This window comes from Lissotriton helveticus, chromosome 1_1 (assembly GCF_964261635.1).
Source record: "Lissotriton helveticus chromosome 1_1, aLisHel1.1, whole genome shotgun sequence".
Lineage (NCBI taxonomy): Eukaryota > Metazoa > Chordata > Amphibia > Caudata > Salamandridae > Lissotriton > Lissotriton helveticus.
In genome coordinates this window covers 1,887,883,930-1,887,901,344 of record NC_136057.1, presented here as the reverse complement: position 1 = coordinate 1,887,901,344, position 17,415 = coordinate 1,887,883,930, and the positions used below count along the sequence as shown (strand labels likewise).

Below are 17,415 nucleotides of genomic sequence, written 5' to 3'. Positions count from 1 at the left end.
CCACACTCCTACACTTTCACTGGGTCGAAATGTCGACAGCTCTATCCTTTATGCCAATGTGGACAACAGTGCTTCTTCCACTACGCCAAACTTAACATAATGGCTTTGTAAATTTATTTGTAGCCCTGTGTCAGGCTGGACAGGCTTTGTATGTAATGTTTGATGTATATATTGTCACTGCCCTCCTTCTTTTTTTCACAAAACCCTCACTTCTGTACCTTGCTGCACCAAACTCTTTTTTTCCCTTTTTTTGGGGCACCACTGCATAATTTATTCATATATATATATATGCTGTGTTTTGAACATGAAAACAGGTGTTCAATATGATTAAACAATGTTGAACAGGAAGTGTTTTTGAGTAATTTAACGGACGCTATTATAAATCAATGTTTGCTTTCGATTGTGTTCCACTGGGACCATTTTCTCCTGTTCCGCTTTTGTTACTGGGGGCCCATAATTCAGCACCGTGCAAACCAGCTCGCAGTAATTAAACTGGCCCCACCGCTCCAAAACCGCGTCCACCCCATCCAGCCTCCTGGGGAAACGCCCGGTGCCACCACGGCCAGTCCGGCCCTGGAGGCTGTGGCCTTTCTGGGGGGAGCATTGTCTGTTTCCAATGTGTTGCTGGCAGGGGTGGGCGGAGGCCACGCTATGTCTCTTCCCAGCCCCTCTCCATCTGTCGGTTTTAAATGTATGGGGACCACGTAAACCCTGTTCTGGTGTTTTCGGACCCATTCATTTCTGGTCTGGAATCACTGGACCGCTTATCGCTAGCCAGAGCGGTATACATTACCTCCTCGTCCTGTCTCCCCGTCCCATTCCTGATACGTGATCAGCTAGTCTGCTCCACAGAAACCCCTACCTAGCTGAGCTGTTTGCACTTCCCCCTATGATGATGTCACCATCACGTGACTACAAAGGGGGAAGTGCAGCAAACAACATCCTGTTCTTTTTTTTCTGCGATCCTGTAGACCGCGTTCCTGGCTGTGCTGTTGGGTGTTCTCTTGAGGTGAGTTCCCTGCTGTTTCTTGGATGTGGTCGGCGGCATGCTTTAGCGGCCGTCTTTTCGTCTATGGTTTTTGCTTCCCCCCAGGCTGTTTCTATGCACGCGGCTCGCGTTAGCGGCCGTCTCTGTTCTGGGGGCTTGGTCTGTACACGCGGCTCGCGTTAGCGGCCGTCTATGTTCTGGGGGCACTGTTTGTTCACGCGGCTCGCGTTAGCGGCTGTTTTTTGTGCTTTTCCTCACCGGGCTCGGGTTGGCCTGCTCCAGCGGCCGTCCCTGGGTTTCCTCTGGTCCTTTTTCGCCCTGCTTTAGCGGGCTGGGGCTTTGCAGGGGCTGGTGTTGTGGCGCTCCTGTTTTTTCTGCTTTTGGGGGCGTGTGGACTGCTGATTGGGCTGTTTTATGCCGGCCCATTGCCTTACCTGCCACAGGTGTTCGGGTCCTCGTCCTGTATTTATGGGGTCCTTCTTGGATGTTTTTTTGTCCTTGTTTTTGCCTTTTGGTGTGGTTTTTGGACTTGTGCTTTCATGGATGCTGAGGCTTCTTCTTCTGCGTCCCCTCTGGATGCCCTGCGCCTCCTTGTTAGTGAGGCCGTGGCTGCTGCTTTCCTGGCTAGGGATGCGGCTGGTCCTCCTCCCAAGAGACCTTGTGTTTCAGTGGATCCCCCGGCTGACCCGGAGGATGATTTGGGTCCTGAGGAGGATGAGGGTGTGCGTGGACGTTTTGTTCAGGGTGCTGAGCTCTCTGACCTTTTTGCACATGTTCGGTCCAATTTGGGGTTCTCTCCTCCTGCCGCTGATGTCTTGGAGGATGACTTCTTCACGCAATATGTCCAGCCTGCTCCGGATTCTTTGCCTTTGCACGGTGCTATTCGCAAGTTGTTGTCCCACGAGTGGCAGGAGGTGGATAAGTCAGCTTTTCCGCGTTTCCTGTCTCGGCGTTACCCTCTGGAGGGGTTTTCTGCTGAATTCCCTCAGGCTGTGAAGGTGGATAATCTGATGGCTGGCCTCTCTTCTCAGGGTTTGGTCGTTTCTGAGGACGCTCTGCCTACGGACGCTGTGGATAAGCGAATTGAGGGTGCTGTAAAGCGTTCTTATGCTGCTTCCAATTTTTCCGTCCGTGCGACTGCCTACTCCAATTATATGGTTCAGTCGCTCCTTAAGGATTTCCAGTCCCTGGCGGTTTTGCTGCTGGACGACGAGGATGCCACTCCTCTTTTGTCTTTGATGGAGCAGCAGGTTCGGTACCTGTCGGATATTTCTTTTGACAATTTGGGGGCGGCGGCGGCCGCTTCTGGTGCTTCCATCGCTGCACGTCGTCATATTTGGATGCGTTCCTGGAAGGCGGACTCTTCGCAGAAGTCGGTCCTCCTTAAGTTGCCTTTTGATGGTTCCAAGGTTTTCGGTCCTCGGTTGGAGGATCTGGTCAAGCAATCTGCGGAGAATCGCAAGCTGGTGGCTCCTGTCCGCCCCCCTTCCCGGGGTCGTGGGTTTGGTTACCGTCGCACCTTTGGGCCTCCTGCTCGTGGCGCTTCTCAGCCCTTTCGTGGCAGGGGTCGTGGCCGGGGGGCCCCTGGAAGTGCCAAGCCCCGGGCCGCTGCTGGTGTTCCCGCCACTGCTTCCTCCTCCTCCCAATGACTCTCTGCCTTTGGCGGTTGGTGGTCGCCTTCAGTCCTTCAGCGACCAGTGGTTGTCGGTTCCGGATGCCTGGGCGGTTCGGACTGTTTCGGAGGGTTGCCAGATCGAGTTTTCCTCTCCTCCTCCTCCGGGTTTTGTTCGGACCCCTCTGCCCCGTCTTCCTCTGCGGCGAGAGGCTCTGTTGGCCGGCGTACGGCTCCTGTTGGTGAAGAGGGCTGTTGTGGAGGTGCCTCCTCTGGAGAGGGGCATGGGGTGCTACTCCATTCTTTTTCTCGTTTCCAAGAAAGACACTTCGGATCTTCGACCTGTCTTGGATCTGAAACGGGTCAATCGCTTCGTTCTCCATCGTCCTTTCAAGATGGTGACTCTCCAGTCCATCCTGCCTCTGGTCCTTCCGGGTGGCTTCCTGGCGTCCCTGGACCTGATGGATGCTTATCTTCATGTTCCTGTCCATCCGGACGACCAGTGTTTCCTCCGGTTTGCTGTGGGGAGCCGGCATTTTCAGTTCCGGGTGCTCCCGTTCAGCCTTTCTTCTGCGCCCAGGGTGTTCACCAAGCTGTTGGCCCCTCTGGTGGGTATTCTTCATTCCATGGGGCTGCTGGTTTTTCCTTACTTGGATGACTGGTTGATTGTCTCTCCTTCTTTTTCGCAGGCTCTGTTGGATGTGGACCGGGTGTGTCTTCTGCTGGGGTCCTTTGGGTTCCTTATCAACCACAGGAAGTCCTCCCTGGTGCCCTCCCAGTCCCTGAAATTCCTGGGGGCTCTCTTCAGAATGGACTTGGACATGGTTTTTCTCTCGCAGGAGCGCCAATTGACTTTGTTTCGTCACCTTTCCTGGCTTCTGTCCCAGTCCCGGGTGTCTGCCCATCTCTGGTTGCGGAGTCAGGGGGAGATGGTGTCCACTCTGCATCTCCTTCCTTGGTCCAGGCTGCATCTCTACCCCCTGTTGCATCATGTCCTGTCTCACTGGGATCCTGCCTCCTTGGACTTCGAGACTCTCATCCCTGTCACTCTGGGGATTCGGGCGGATCTCCAGTGGTGGTTGTCCCCTCTGCCTCTGTCCCAGGGGTTCGATCTCCTTCCTCCCCTGTCTGTGGTCGTTTTTTCCACGGATGCCAGTGCTCTGGGGTGGGGGGCCGTTCTGGGTGCCTCCATGGCTCAGGGTCGGTGGTCCGGCTTCGAGTCCCTCCAGTCGTCGAACTGGAAGGAGCTGAGGGCTGTATGGTTGGCTCTTCTTTAGTTCGCTCCTCTCCTTCGGGTCGGGCGGTCTCTGTGCAGACCGACAATCAGGTGGTTCGTGCTTATGTGAATCGCCAGGGGGGCATGTGTCGTGCCCTGTTTCTCCTTTCCCGGAAGATCGGCCTGTGGGCCGAATCGGATCTCTTGTCTCTGACGGCGGTCTATCTTCCGGGGACGGAGAATGGGCCTGCGGACTCTTTGAGCCGGGTGTTCCCGTCCTCGGTGTCCCTCTGTCTGTCTCCGGCTCTATTCGATCTGATTGTCCTCCGGTTCGGCCTTCCTTGGCTGGATCTTTTTGCCTCGGAGGAGTCCGCCCTTCTTCCTCGGTTTTGCAGCATCGTTCCCTCTCCTCTGGCATGGGCCACCGATGCTTTCTCGATTCCTTGGTCGGAGGGTCTGCTGTTTGCCTTCCCTCCGTTTGCCTTAATTCCGAGAGTCCTCCGGAAGATTAGTTGGGATCGGGCGGAGGTTCTCCTGGTTGTTCCGGAGTGGTCTCGGCGGTCTTGGTACCCCCTTCTGCTGGCCTTTTCTGTTCGCCCTCATTGGCGGTTTCCCCTGTGTCCCTCCCCTCTGAGGGTTCCTCTTCTGAGCCTTGCATCTCTGCGCCGCCTCTGGCTGGGGGTTTGGCACTTGAGAGGTTGAGTTTGCTGGATCTCGGGTGCTCGGTGGAGGTTGCCCATTGTCTTCAGCTTTCTCGACGTCCTTCCACTTGGCAATCGTATGCCCGTCACTGGAAGAATTTCTCTTCTTGGTGCCTTGGGAAGGGTCTTTCTTCTGCCTCCTGTGACGCTGTGAGGGTCTTGGACTTTCTGCGGGATGGTTTCCTCCTGGGTCTTGCTGTTTCTTTCCTGCGGGCTCAGTGGGCTGCCGTTCTTGCTTTTCGGGGTTCCTCCGTTGCCTCTGTCTCCCCGTTGGTGGCCCGCCTTCTGCGGAGTTTCTTGCTTCGGCGTCCTGTCTCCCGTTCTCCTGTGCCTCCTTGGGATCTTCCCCTGGTTCTGCGGGCTTTGACGGGTCCTCCTTTCGAGCCTTTGGACTCCGTGGCCCTGAAATTCCTTTCTGCTAAGGTTATTTTCCTGGTGGCCATTACTTCTGGCAGGCGGGTTGGTGAGATTGGGGCGCTGATGGCTTCCCCGCCCTTCTTGCGTTTTTGCGAGGATAAGGTGATTCTCCGCCCGAGTCAGTTCTTTCTCCCTAAGGTGGTGTCTTCCTTTCACTGTCAGGAGGATATTGTTCTCCCTGTGTTTTTTCCGTCTCCTGCCTCTCCTGAGGAGGTGCTCCTCCATTCGTTGGATGTGCTGAGGGCTCTCCGCATCTACTTGGAGCGTACGGCTGCTTTCAGGAAGGTTGATTCCCTCTTTGTCACCTATGTCCTCTCGGGGCTGGGGCTTCGTCCTTCCTTGTCCACTTTGTCTCGGTGGGTCCGGGGTGCTGTGGTTTCCTCTTACGACTCTGCCCGCTGTCCTCTGCCTTCCTCTGTTCAGGGTCGGTCGACCCGGAGCGTTTCGTCCTCCTGGGCCATGTTCAAGGGGGCCTCCTTGAGGGACATTTGCAATGCTGCCACATGGGCTTCTCCCCATACTTTTGTTTCCCATTACCGGCTTCAGTTGGGGATGGCAGCCTCTGCTGCCTTTGGGGCTCATGTCCTTTCTGCGGTGCATGATGTTTGACATGTACTGTTTTTTTTGTGAATTAAATGGACCTGTTTGTTTTCTCAAACCTGTGTGGTCTGTTTTTTTCTGTCAATCACCGTGTGCTTGGGTATGGGCTCACGTATCAGGAATGGGACGGGGAGACAGGATGAGGAGGTAATGCCCGGTTACTCACCGGTAATATCCATTACTCCGAGTCCTGGTCTCCCCGTCCCATTCCTGAGCCCTTCCCTCCCTCCCTGGTTTGGGTTCTTGTTTGGGTGATTGTCTGTATTTTTCATTCTGGGTATCTTTGGTATTTTCAGGATGTTGTTTGCTGCACTTCCCCCTTTGTAGTCACGTGATGGTGACATCATCATAGGGGGAAGTGCAAACAGCTCAGCTAGGTAGGGGTTTCTGTGGAGCAGACTAGCTGCTCATGTATCAGGAATGGGACGGGGAGACCAGGACTCGGAGTAATGGATATTACCGATGAGTAACCGGGCATTCTACTCTGGGAACTCGAAATGTCAGCCTTAGAGTTAACACATTTTCAAGAAACAAATTACAACTGTTTGTTTACTTTTTTGGATTCCTGAAAGCACAGGTGCACATCCTTGAAAATAAATGTGATAAATATTCTGTATTCTTTTTTAACGTGGCAAATGTGTTCGCTTTTAATAACATTTTTGAAATAGTTTACCGACTTGGAGATAAAAATACCAGCCATGCCTGTAAAACACTGGGCAAGTGACAAGCCTACCCTCAACCCCCTCCAACCCCCTGCCACTGGCTGCTTCCTTCACTCTCCTCCTCAGTCGCCATACAGCCACCTGCTATCTTCTTCTATTCGCTCTGCCCAGACTCCAACCCCTGTCACATAGCATTTTCTTCTCCTTCTCTCTCTTTCCCTCGTGCACATGAAACAGTCCATAACTCTTCACTATACGAAGATGGCATCTCCTTGTTCGCTTTTCCCCTTCTTAATACTTGCCCATAAAAGCCCTCAGTTTATCCCACTGTATTTATCCCAACATGTGCACACACTTCAATTGAACCCTCTATTGACTTCCTCTTTGTCCAACCACACACCTCTCTGTTTAGTGCTTAATTTGAGCTGGTGTTTGCCAGTGCTCTGCACCATCACCTAATTCTCAACACCAGCACTTAACAAAAGTCCACCACGTGATGGCGATGTTTATCTATTTCTGTGGTGAGTACATCAACATATGAAGCAATTCAGTATATATTTAAAAATAACAATACCAGTGCATCCGAACCATTCTTACAGCTGTTTTCTGATTATTACCACCATCACGCACCGCTGAGTGTATCCCTCCCCTATTCCCCTCTGGGTGCCTACTAACACAGCCCTCGGCCTACAGCCCCTCTGTCTCTCTCTTTGCACTTGCCCCATCACAAAGCTTTCCCTTTCCCACTCTGTCTCCATCTCTACCTCCCAGTCAAACAGCCTTTGATTCTCATACTCTCTCCTTGTAACTACCTCATCACATAGCCCACATGCAGGGGTGTGGCGACTGAGGGAGCAAGGGAGGAGGCAAACTCGAAAGAAAAAAACACACTTGACAGGTTATCCCTCCCCTGTCTTACTTTACTTTCCACATCATCCCTCGGATTATCCCCAGTGGACTTCCTCCCTCACATTGTGATCCATTTTCTGGTCTCAACACAGAGGCGCTCTCCAGGAACCTTCCTGGTTAGAGTGATTTTGAGTTGTATCCAATTTATTTGCATGTGCACGAGGGATGTTTACACTTTTGTTTATTTCCTGATAATGTGCCCAACTATTCCAAGAAGGCAGGACTTCAGTGGCTCGTGTTGCCTAAAACGGTGACGCAAGCTTGATAGCTTTAGCATTTCTTGGTCTTTCACAGCACATAGAACCCCTTTTTCACAACCGTGGCCCTTGCTGAAAGTCATATAAATTTCTTACAATTTGAAACTAATGTGATTTTTTTTTGTGCCCAGGATGAAGCCGCTGCATCCAGTAAACATCCAGGGCCCAACTGTTGGCGACTGCAGAGGAATGCTACCAGGTTTGCATGGTTCCATAAGTCAGATTTTTGTATCTGGACCTCCTTGCGCATTAGACCACTAACATGCCCTCCTCTCCACTCTGTACATTACCGACATGCAATCAGTTTAGGTAAAGAACTCCACTGAACTTCAAAAGTCCAAGGACATATGCCCATAGAGGAAGTGGCAAAGGCATGTCATCATCAAAAGATGCTTTCCCATAATGCAGCTGTTCCTGTATTTGTCTTTCTCATAACCTTCATGGCTCTGGGTTGGATCCTCCACCCTGTACCAGAGCTACATCAGCATCAGTGGTATCTTTGGATATGTGCCAGGCGTGTAGCCAGTTTAGCATATATTCTGCAGGTATTATTCTTTGGATGCAATGATGCTCAGGTTGGCCAAAAGGTCCTGTTTTAGCGGAGATAGGCCTAGCCCCAAAATTAGGTTTCATGGGGACTGACCTATTCCTATTTTCTTTCTACAGCCAATATTCACTATCCTCCTCTCACCACCATGTTTCGACCAACAACACAATGTTTTCGGGGCAATTAAGTTAGGTAATGTAATGTAATGTAATGTAATGCGTCATTTATACCGCGCTACTGTCGCTCCAAGGAGCATCTAGGCGCCCATGAGTGACCCAAAGATGTATGAGACGGTCAGACTGCTTGAGTTAACTAGTCCAACTATCACACTAGTGCTCTAGCGCTGGTGTCCTGTAGCTTAAAGATCCAGGTTTTCAATTCCTTTTCCCTCTCTATTGCCCGAAGGTGAGGGGGAAGCGTATTCCAGGCTTTTGATCCTAGTACTGGTAAAGATTTACCCCCTCTTGTGCTAAGTCTGAAGGCTGGAACAGACAGCAGATTAGCGTTTGAGGAAAGTAGGGTACGTGTTGGGTGATACCTAGAAAACTTCTTCCGTAGGTACTTTGGCCCTAAGGAGTGGATGGCTCTGAAGGTGATGATCAATATCTTAAAAAGGACCCTTTTGATTATAGGTAACCAGTGCAAGGTGTTTAATGCGGCAGATGCTGAAGATCTCTTCGGCCATTTCAGCACTAATCTGGCTGCTGCGTTTTGCACCATCTGGAGTTTATGGGTAACCACTTTATTAGTTCCTGCATATAGACTATTACAGTAGTCTATCCTTGATGTTACAAGGGCAACTGTGACCGTTTTTCTAGCCTCAAATGGGAGCAGATCGAAAAACTTCTTTAGTCCCTTGATAATGCCGAAACATGCCCCAGCTACTTTCAGTGCCTGGTGCTTAAAAGACAGGGCGGTGTCAAAATGTATTCCCAAGTTCCGGGCCGAGTCAGTGGTGTGAGGCGGTATTTCTGTCTTCTCTGGCCACCATAGTTTGGGCACAAACTCATTTTGTGGGCCCATTGGCATGATCTCAGTCTTGCCCGTATTGCATTTCAGGTGGTTTGTCCTCATCCAATCGAATGTAGCCATCAGGCAGCATTTGAGATTTTCTTCCCAGTCCGGAATGTCTTTGTCAAGGACCAGGATCAGTTGGGTATCATCGGCATATGCCACCACTTCGATGCCAAATGATGATATCAGCCTAATCAGAGGGGTAGTATAGATATTAAACAATGTCGGGCTCAGGCTGGACCCTTGCGGCACTCCCGTCATTAGGAGTTTCTCCTTTGAGCAAAATTCCCCCAAGGTGACCACTTGTCTCCTGCCACTCAAGAAGTTCTTAATCCATTCCAGGACTGTGCCAGTAATGCCAGATGTTATTAGCCGGTCAATCAGGATGGCATGCGAGACCGTGTCGAAGGCCGCCGACAGATCCAATAAGATCAGGACGGCCTTCTTACCCTGGTCCAGAGCCATGCGGATGGTATCTGTGGTGAACAGGAGAGCTGACTCGGTAGAGTGCTGTGCTCTAAAACCGGATTGATTGGGGTGCCACGCCTCGCTATCCTCCAGAAACTTGGTAATCTGTTTGTTAGAAAAAGACTCTGTGATCTTACACAGTACAGGGAGTAATGAGATTGGTCGGAGGTTGGATAATGTGGTGGGGTCGGGCAGTTGTTTTTTCTGCAGCGGTTTAACCGCCGCTAGTTTCCATTCTGGAGGCATGTTGGCTGTGGCCAATGAAATGTTTACAATTTCATTGATCACTGGGTTAGCTACCTCCACAATCAAGTGTAGGAGCATAGGGGGGCACGGGTCAAATGGTGAACCGGACTTGGCCGCCAGTATTGCCCGATGAGTTTCCTCCAAACTGATTGGCCGAAAGGTCGCCAGCTGGTCCACAGCATGGTTCCCCTCATGGCTACCATCTCCTGACTCTATGACAGGGACTGCGAACTCCTTAGTAAGTCCCTGTACTTTCTCCTCGAAGAAATCTGCAATGGTATTACAGAGACTCTCTGAGGGCGGGATTTCTTGCACTAATATTTTGGGCTTATTAAAGCCATTTACAATCTTAAAAATAGCTTTTTGTTTGTAACTGGCAGTCTCTATCGCTGCCGTATAAAACTTCATTTTGGCTTGTTTGATCAGTGCATGATATGCGCTCCTAGCTGTTTTATATTTCCCGCGCTCCTCATTGCAGTAGCTTTTCCGCCATCTACGCTCAGCTTTCCGTACCTCCCCTTGTTTTGCTTTAAGCAGCCTGTCAAACCACAGAGCCGATTGTCTCTTTTGGCCAGTCCTATTTCTATATCTTACCGGGCCTGCTTTGTCTTTAAGTTCGAACATCCATTCCCTAAAAGTGTTATTATCCGCGTCCGGACGTCCTATCAGCTGAGGCCTACAATCCCTGGCTAACTCAGTCAGTTCCGGGTGTCCCATAACGGCTTTCCATTCCTCCTGCCTAACCTGAGTGTTTTTTCCATGCCACTTGCCTTTCCTAGAACCTTCTATTGATAGAGTGAAGGGTACCAGCGCATGATCTGTCCATGTTTGGGCCATAGGATGTTTGGCCTTAAGTGCAGTTAGATTGGTAGAAATGCAGTCAATAGTGTGGCCTGCCTCATGAGTGGGCTGTGTGGTACGAATGTCTAGCCCTAGGACGTCCATGGTGTCCCTAAAAGAGATTGCTGACGCATCTGTGGGGGACTCCAGATGGATGTTAACATCCCCGAGTATCGTGAAATTAGAGAACCGGAGTGCCAGGGTGCTCAAAGCCTCCCCAATGCTCTCCAGGAAGCCCTTACACGGGCCCGGGGGGCAATAGATCAAGGCACCCGCAAACGTGAAAGTGTCAGTGATCTTGATAAGAAAGCCCATACCTTCGGCCTCCTTAAGATCTGGTAGTTCAACCACAGTGCAGTTGAGTGAATCCCTAGAAATAATGGCCCCCCGTTTTTTCCCTCTGTCCGCTCTTTGTATACAATATCCCGGTGGTAGGGCTTGCACGATGTCAGGGGTGCACCATGATTTAAGCCACGTTTCCGTGACAAAAAGACTGTCTAAGTTTTCTTCAATTAGTAAATCATATATATGTAGTGCATGTTTGGGCAGGGATCTAGCATTAATTAACCCCCCCCCCCCCCATTAAGACATTTTTCCTAGTTGTAAGAGCGGCAATTTGTGTCCAGGGGAAGGTTTTCTGACATCCTCGGCAACTCACCGGACCCTTCCAAAATGATACATCAAGTTGGTGCCTACAGATGTGGGGGCCAGACTTTAGTTATAGGAGCTCCTCCCTCTTTCTAGCCCTCTGCCCGGCTCGTGCGCGGACGGGCGCAGACGGGCTTACCTTTGGCGCACCTTCGGCATGCCGCTGCGCCCGTCCGCTGTGCTCCCCAAATGTGGGGGCCATTTTGTACCTACGAGGGCGGGAGGGGCCGAGCACTAGACTGCTCGCCTGCATCTCACCCAAGATGGCGTCGCCTAAAGGCTGTACCCCAAGCAGCGCCTAATCGGCTACAATGGGGCAGCAACAGGTCAGAGAGGCTAATCAAGGGTGTGAGCGGTTCCTTGTCCGCACAAGAGTACATTACCACAATTTAAAAAAACAGTAAGTGGAGTAGAAAAAATACGGGCGCAGTGAAGTTTAAAATAAGTAATTGCAATGCACACACACTCTCACGTCCCGGCTTTCCGCCTCAGGACACCACTAGCACTCTGTCAATCCTCTGCAGGACTTGCGTTTGTAGCGCACTTGGCCCTATCTGCAGGAGGTTTGCATGCATGCTGCTAGGCACCCACCAGGTGAGTATTCTTTCCTTAGCTTCAGGAACGGTCTCTAGACAATCTTCAGGCAGGGGCCTTAGACAAATAACCTGACAAGAAGAGAGTGATTTTAATAAGGATTACTAGAGTCACCTTCAAGGTAGCTTTATCCTTTTACCTTAATATACTGGGCCCGACATGTGCATCAGGGATTTTACATTTGCCTAAATGTCATCATAGCCACATTAGATACATGTACATAAATTAATCTAAATTGATCTAAATGGCAAACACTTACATAGTCAGTGCTTATCCTGTAATTATTACAAAGTTGTGGCTCACAAGCATTGGGTGTCACAGCAGTATGACAGCTGACATTCTGACAAGAGTCTGGATTTTTTTTATAAGAAATGAATGTTTTCTCACCAGTGATAGTAACTGATCCCTGTATACATTTGCTCCTCAATTCAGTGGCTTTTCAAGGTGAATGAATCAAGTGGATGGACAACTTATCCCCAGTGTAGAATACGCATGTGTCTCTCTGTGTGGCCTTCCGAAAGCTACAACGGCACCTCTAAGACCTTCAATAAATGCTGCAGCGAGACTCATCACTGGGTCTAAAAGAAGGGCCCACATTTCCCCAGACCTAAAATCCTTGAATTGGCTACTACTGGAAGCCAGAATTCATCTGAAAATAGTGTGTATGATGCATAAAGCCCTGCATCACCAGGCACCCAGCCATCTGGCACAGAAACTGACGATCTCTGGTAGGATAAGATCTTCAAGAAGTGCGGACAACCTACTACTGAAACCCCAAAGATTCAACAAGAAGAAAACATTTGGAATGCCTTACCCCCAGAAACCAGACTTAACGCTTCTAGTGCATCTTTCAAAAAGGAAGTAAAATCGATTCTCATGGCAAAATGCTCCTGAGCATAATCTAAAGAAACTTCTTAGTAATCCTTACTATGACAAATTTCCATTTAGATATATTAGACATTAAAGCTACCCTTTATCTGCCTCAACTGGATTGTTTTTGAGCTTTATCTTACTGCTTTACTGTTATATGATGGTATGTATATGTTGTTAACATGCATTGAACTGATGTATAATGAACCTTACTTAATGTAAAGCACTTTGATATCCGCAAGGGTCTTGTTAGCTATAAAACTGTCAAAATCAAATAAATAAATAAAATAAACTGAGCCTTGGGTCATGATGGAAGTGCGAATGGACAGATAAGACTTAGGTCATAACGGAAGTTCTCACCACTACTTCTTCACACACACACCTCCCTAAGACTGACCGTCTCATTTTCACTGTTTTTCTCTTTCAGAGAGGCTGCACAACAGGCCAATCCAGGAAGGGCTGAGCCAGCTTCATAGCCAAATGATGAAGAATCCAGCCTTGGGTCAACGTTTCCCCCGGACTCCAGAGTCCATGCACCACACCTCCCTCTCGTCGCTGATAGAAGAGGAGCCAAGAGAGACCGCGCGGATCAGGTGAATATGTAGAGCATGTCAGAGGTAACAAAACACGTGCGTCATTTCTAAGCCTGACCTGACTGGGCCATCACTAACAGGACAATGGTGATTAGATCCCAATAGATGCAGGATGGGGATGAAATACATTAGAGGCTTGGATTATCAAGTTGAGTGATCCCAAGCAGAATACAGAGAGTACCAAACTTTCCTATCTGAATATGGTGCAGGCTGTCTGTGGAATATATAGACAATGGCTGACGCTTGGCAGGAGGCATTACATGCGCTAGGAGTTGTGACTCCCACGTTCCCCATAGTTGTGTGGAGTTCATTGGAATGATTACAGTGGTCCAATGCAATCATGCCAGAAAAATACTACATTAAAAAAAAATATTTTACCAGTTTGATAAGGCTACCTGATGAATTCACATTATCAGCGATGCCATGGGCTTGATGTACAAATTTTCCATTTGCTAAAAGTGGCCGCAAATTGCACACCGACTATTTGCACATGGAAAGGAATTTTGCAAACTGACATGTATTAATAGGCCAGTTCACAAAATTCTGAATAGTAGTGGGTCACAGTTCGACCTACCGCATTAATATGCAGGAGGCAGTTCACAAATTGCGACCCACAACGATTGGCTAGAGTCACAGACACACCTTACTTTTAAATAAAACAATCTTTTTTTTTAAATGCACCCTGTTTATCTACATGGAAAATGACATCATTAAAAAACATGAAAAGTTAAACCTTTTTTAGGAGTAAAAAATATTTTTGTCGACCTTCTCAAAGGTGAAGGTCTTGTTTGTTAATTGCTTACTATCAATTTTGAAGTAGTGGTAAAATATTAATATTTTGAGACTGGATTTAGGTTGCAACACGCCCCTTCCAAATAGTGTTTCCTTAATGTTTACTTAACCCATTTAACGATTCAAACAACCATCTCAGAATCGTTAATTGGGTTCAGTACATTACAAAATGTGGTTTTACTGTCGTAAGCCTTCAGATTTCACAAATCTGAGGTATTGAGACAGTTAAAACACGTTGTATTTCAGGCCCCGTGTTCCCTTCTTGGGCTTCCCTTTTGCGAATCATTGGTTTCAGCTGAATTACTTTAATTGGTTTAAGCAAAGTGAACCAAGAATACAACTTCCAGAATGCAATGTGTTGTTAAATGAGAGTACAGGACTGAAGAATAGTGTCCCTTATGGCACAGAGTTCTCTGGTAACCTCATCGCTCTGTAACTGTTTCTGCTTCCATTGTAATTTTTTTTAAATATAATTTCTGTACTAGTGTTGCATAAAATTCAATAAAAACTTGTGAACTAAAAAGGAATCAAGGGATGAAAATAGGAAACCTCCCTCCCCCAACACACACCATAAGCCTGGAAACATGGATTCAGGGATGCCCAAACAATCCAACACTGAATGCACGCCTGAGGGTGAGAAACCTAATTTTCATACAGGCTGCAGTACAGCAATGATGCTCTTTGGTGTTGCGCCAGACCCTGAAGTAAAGTAGAAAATGTATTGAATTACTACTCATAATTGTGGTGTTCTCATGAACATGCATGCGGCTTGTGGCGAGCAGGAGAGTGCGGGCTGCCATTTTACTGTGTTGAGTTCTGGAATGTAAGGGGTCGAGTAGTCAGTTGATGCTATGTGGCAGACTGGCTGGGGTGTATTGAACTTGGATCTAACTCAGTTTGTGTATGCGTGTAAGTCAAACCCGATGCTACATTTGGCGACGATTGGAGAACTTGTCCTACCTACTCCCCAACAGGTGCCAGAAGACGTGCCAGGATAGGCGCGGTGTCATGCAACGATTGTAGATGCCGTTCATGAACAAGATGAACGAGGTGAGGTGAGACCTGTAGCCCAACCAGCAGCCTGCCTCTGTGTGGTGTGGCGTACAGCGAGGGGATAGGAGATCATGCCGAACAGAGGACCGGAAGACGAAGGAAGTAAGGCAGGCACAAGTGTGCTCAGACCTGTGAAAGCAATGGCATTTTGGCCCATATAGATAGAAGAAGAGTGCAGTAAAACGAATCTCTTGTTGGCAGAGCCAACAGAGCTCTACAGTGGCTGCTTTCTCCGAAAACATTGGTGAGGTTTCCTTCACTTGGGCTGTGCTTTTTCTCCAGAGCAGCAATGGAGTGACAATGGACACTGTCTGTAAAGGGGATAGACTATCGGGGGACCCAACCTCTGACACCTGGAGCTCTTGCTTGACTGTAATTAGCCCTACTGGAGCTGCGCTTTGAGCAAGATACCAGTTAAAAGGCAGTGCCCATGCTGAGGAGATCCGGAGAAGGGCAGTATTGCCAAGTACTATCCATCACAGGTTAGACTAACACATTTTAGTGCTGGTGTCCGCATTACCATGCTAAAATGTTACTCATGCATAATTCCTAGTTCCAATGTGTGCGACACGGCACTGCAGCTATGTGGTGTACTGTAAACAGCAGCCAGCCTACTCGCTGTACTTCCTCAGAGATTTTCAAGCTGGGCCCACGTCAAGGAGAGGTGAATAGTTGCTGTGAAAATTGCCCTGGGCCCAGCTAAGTTGTTCACTTTGTAAGTTGCTGTCAGTCTTACTCCTTCAGTGAAGCCTATGGCCCTGATTATGAGTTAGGTGTAGTGGTAATTACTGCATACGAGGGTAAATAGCTCATGAAGTTAAAGACTCTTCTGTCCACAAGTTACAAATCGTATGTGGTATTTATGACGTGCTAAACATCACATGCCTGTAGTCCACATGTGCCATTAATTGCATTGTTAATTACCACCTGCGAAAAATAACGGATGTGGGAAAAAGCACACAATTACAAGTATGAGAGGTCATTGAAAATCCGTGGAAAATATCATCTTAAAATACCTCCAGTCAAAAGCAGGTGGTAAAAGTTCCTGAAAGTGAAAGGATGAAAGAAAAGCTTTAGAGCAATTCAGAAAAACCTAAGACCAACCCAGTGATGCAAAAACACAGAACATGCACTGTTTGAACTGAAAAAAATAAAATCACTCTCACACCTGAAAACAGTACCAGAACTACATAAAAACCCATGGAAAGTTACATCTCTCACAGGTTGATTGCAGCGGCTCACACTTCCATTCCACAGTACCCCACTATAAGCTCAGCACTGCTAGGCTACGGTAGCATGTTATGCCAGATCTATGCTCTGATACAATAAACCATTGACACAGTAAGGCTTGAACTCATAAACATGAGTCAGCTTGAGATCCAGAGGATATACAGACTCCATATGGGAATTATACAAAACATACCATTACGGATAACCTGTAGTCCAAAATAAGGATCCCCTGCATTTGCCCTTCTTTGCAATAGATATCACACTGCGGACAGTAGGTTTCGTGCATTGCATTTCTCAGATAACCTTCAGCAAAATACTCTGCTAAGTGATAGATACTTTGCAAAGAGTGAGTGGGCAGTATATACAGATCCCCTTGGACACCCACACAGCCAATGCCAGCCACCAACAATCTACGCTAAAGCAGGATTTCAGACAGCCTAAAGTCAATTGATTGCCCTCATGTACACCTTGCGTACACCTTGTGGCCCCATGTGGACAGGAACAAATTTGGTCCTACTTTAAAACGAAGCACACTATAAATGTAGCTTGACATGGAACTGTATAAGGAACTCCTGTTTAGGTGAACTGCATCAAACCACAATGCTATGATCTTGCATAGAAGCAACGTTAGTCATAGTGTGGTCACCCACACCCTTAACGCACTGGCCAGAAAAGTCAACCCTTCATCATCAAGATTGCAATGCATTATAATTGTTGTAGTACAATCTCACTGCATGTCAACAGTACCCGTTAGAGAATGTTTAGCCCCTCTGGCAGCACGTACATGAATATGTGTGGATTTGTGTTACAAATTCCATTGATCACTCTTCACAAAGATGATGATTCTCAGCCAAGTCAACTTTTTAACAACCACATGTGCTTCATTATAACTCATACTTTTACCATGGATTCCACCGACCTCGAGACCTTCTATCATGTCTTCCACTGTATACTTGTTGAGAATGGTAATAATTTAGGAACCTATTTTTAATGTTCGCAATGTCATCTACATATGTTGATATCATTTTGTCCCTTTTCTCCTTCCACAAGCATGCTCTTGTTTATTTTTGGTGGCATCTTCAGCACAGGGTGGCACACTAGATGGTCTGGTTTCTTATCACCTCCTTAGTCAGGACCTTCAGCTCACGATCCGTAAAC

General features: G+C 48.2%; 1 protein-coding gene across 1 annotated transcript in view; it reads left to right on the top strand.

Moving 5' to 3' along the window:
* LOC144754529 (uncharacterized) overlaps positions 1-13,186 on the top strand; it is a 148,428-nt gene extending 135,242 nt beyond the window's left edge. Inside the window, exons 5-6 of the mRNA XM_078642453.1 lie at positions 7,494-7,561; positions 13,017-13,186. Coding sequence (XP_078498579.1) covers positions 7,494-7,561; positions 13,017-13,186 — 238 coding nt within the window. The remainder of the gene's footprint in view (positions 1-7,493; positions 7,562-13,016) is intronic.
* The last annotated feature ends 4,229 nt before the right edge of the window (positions 13,187-17,415 follow it).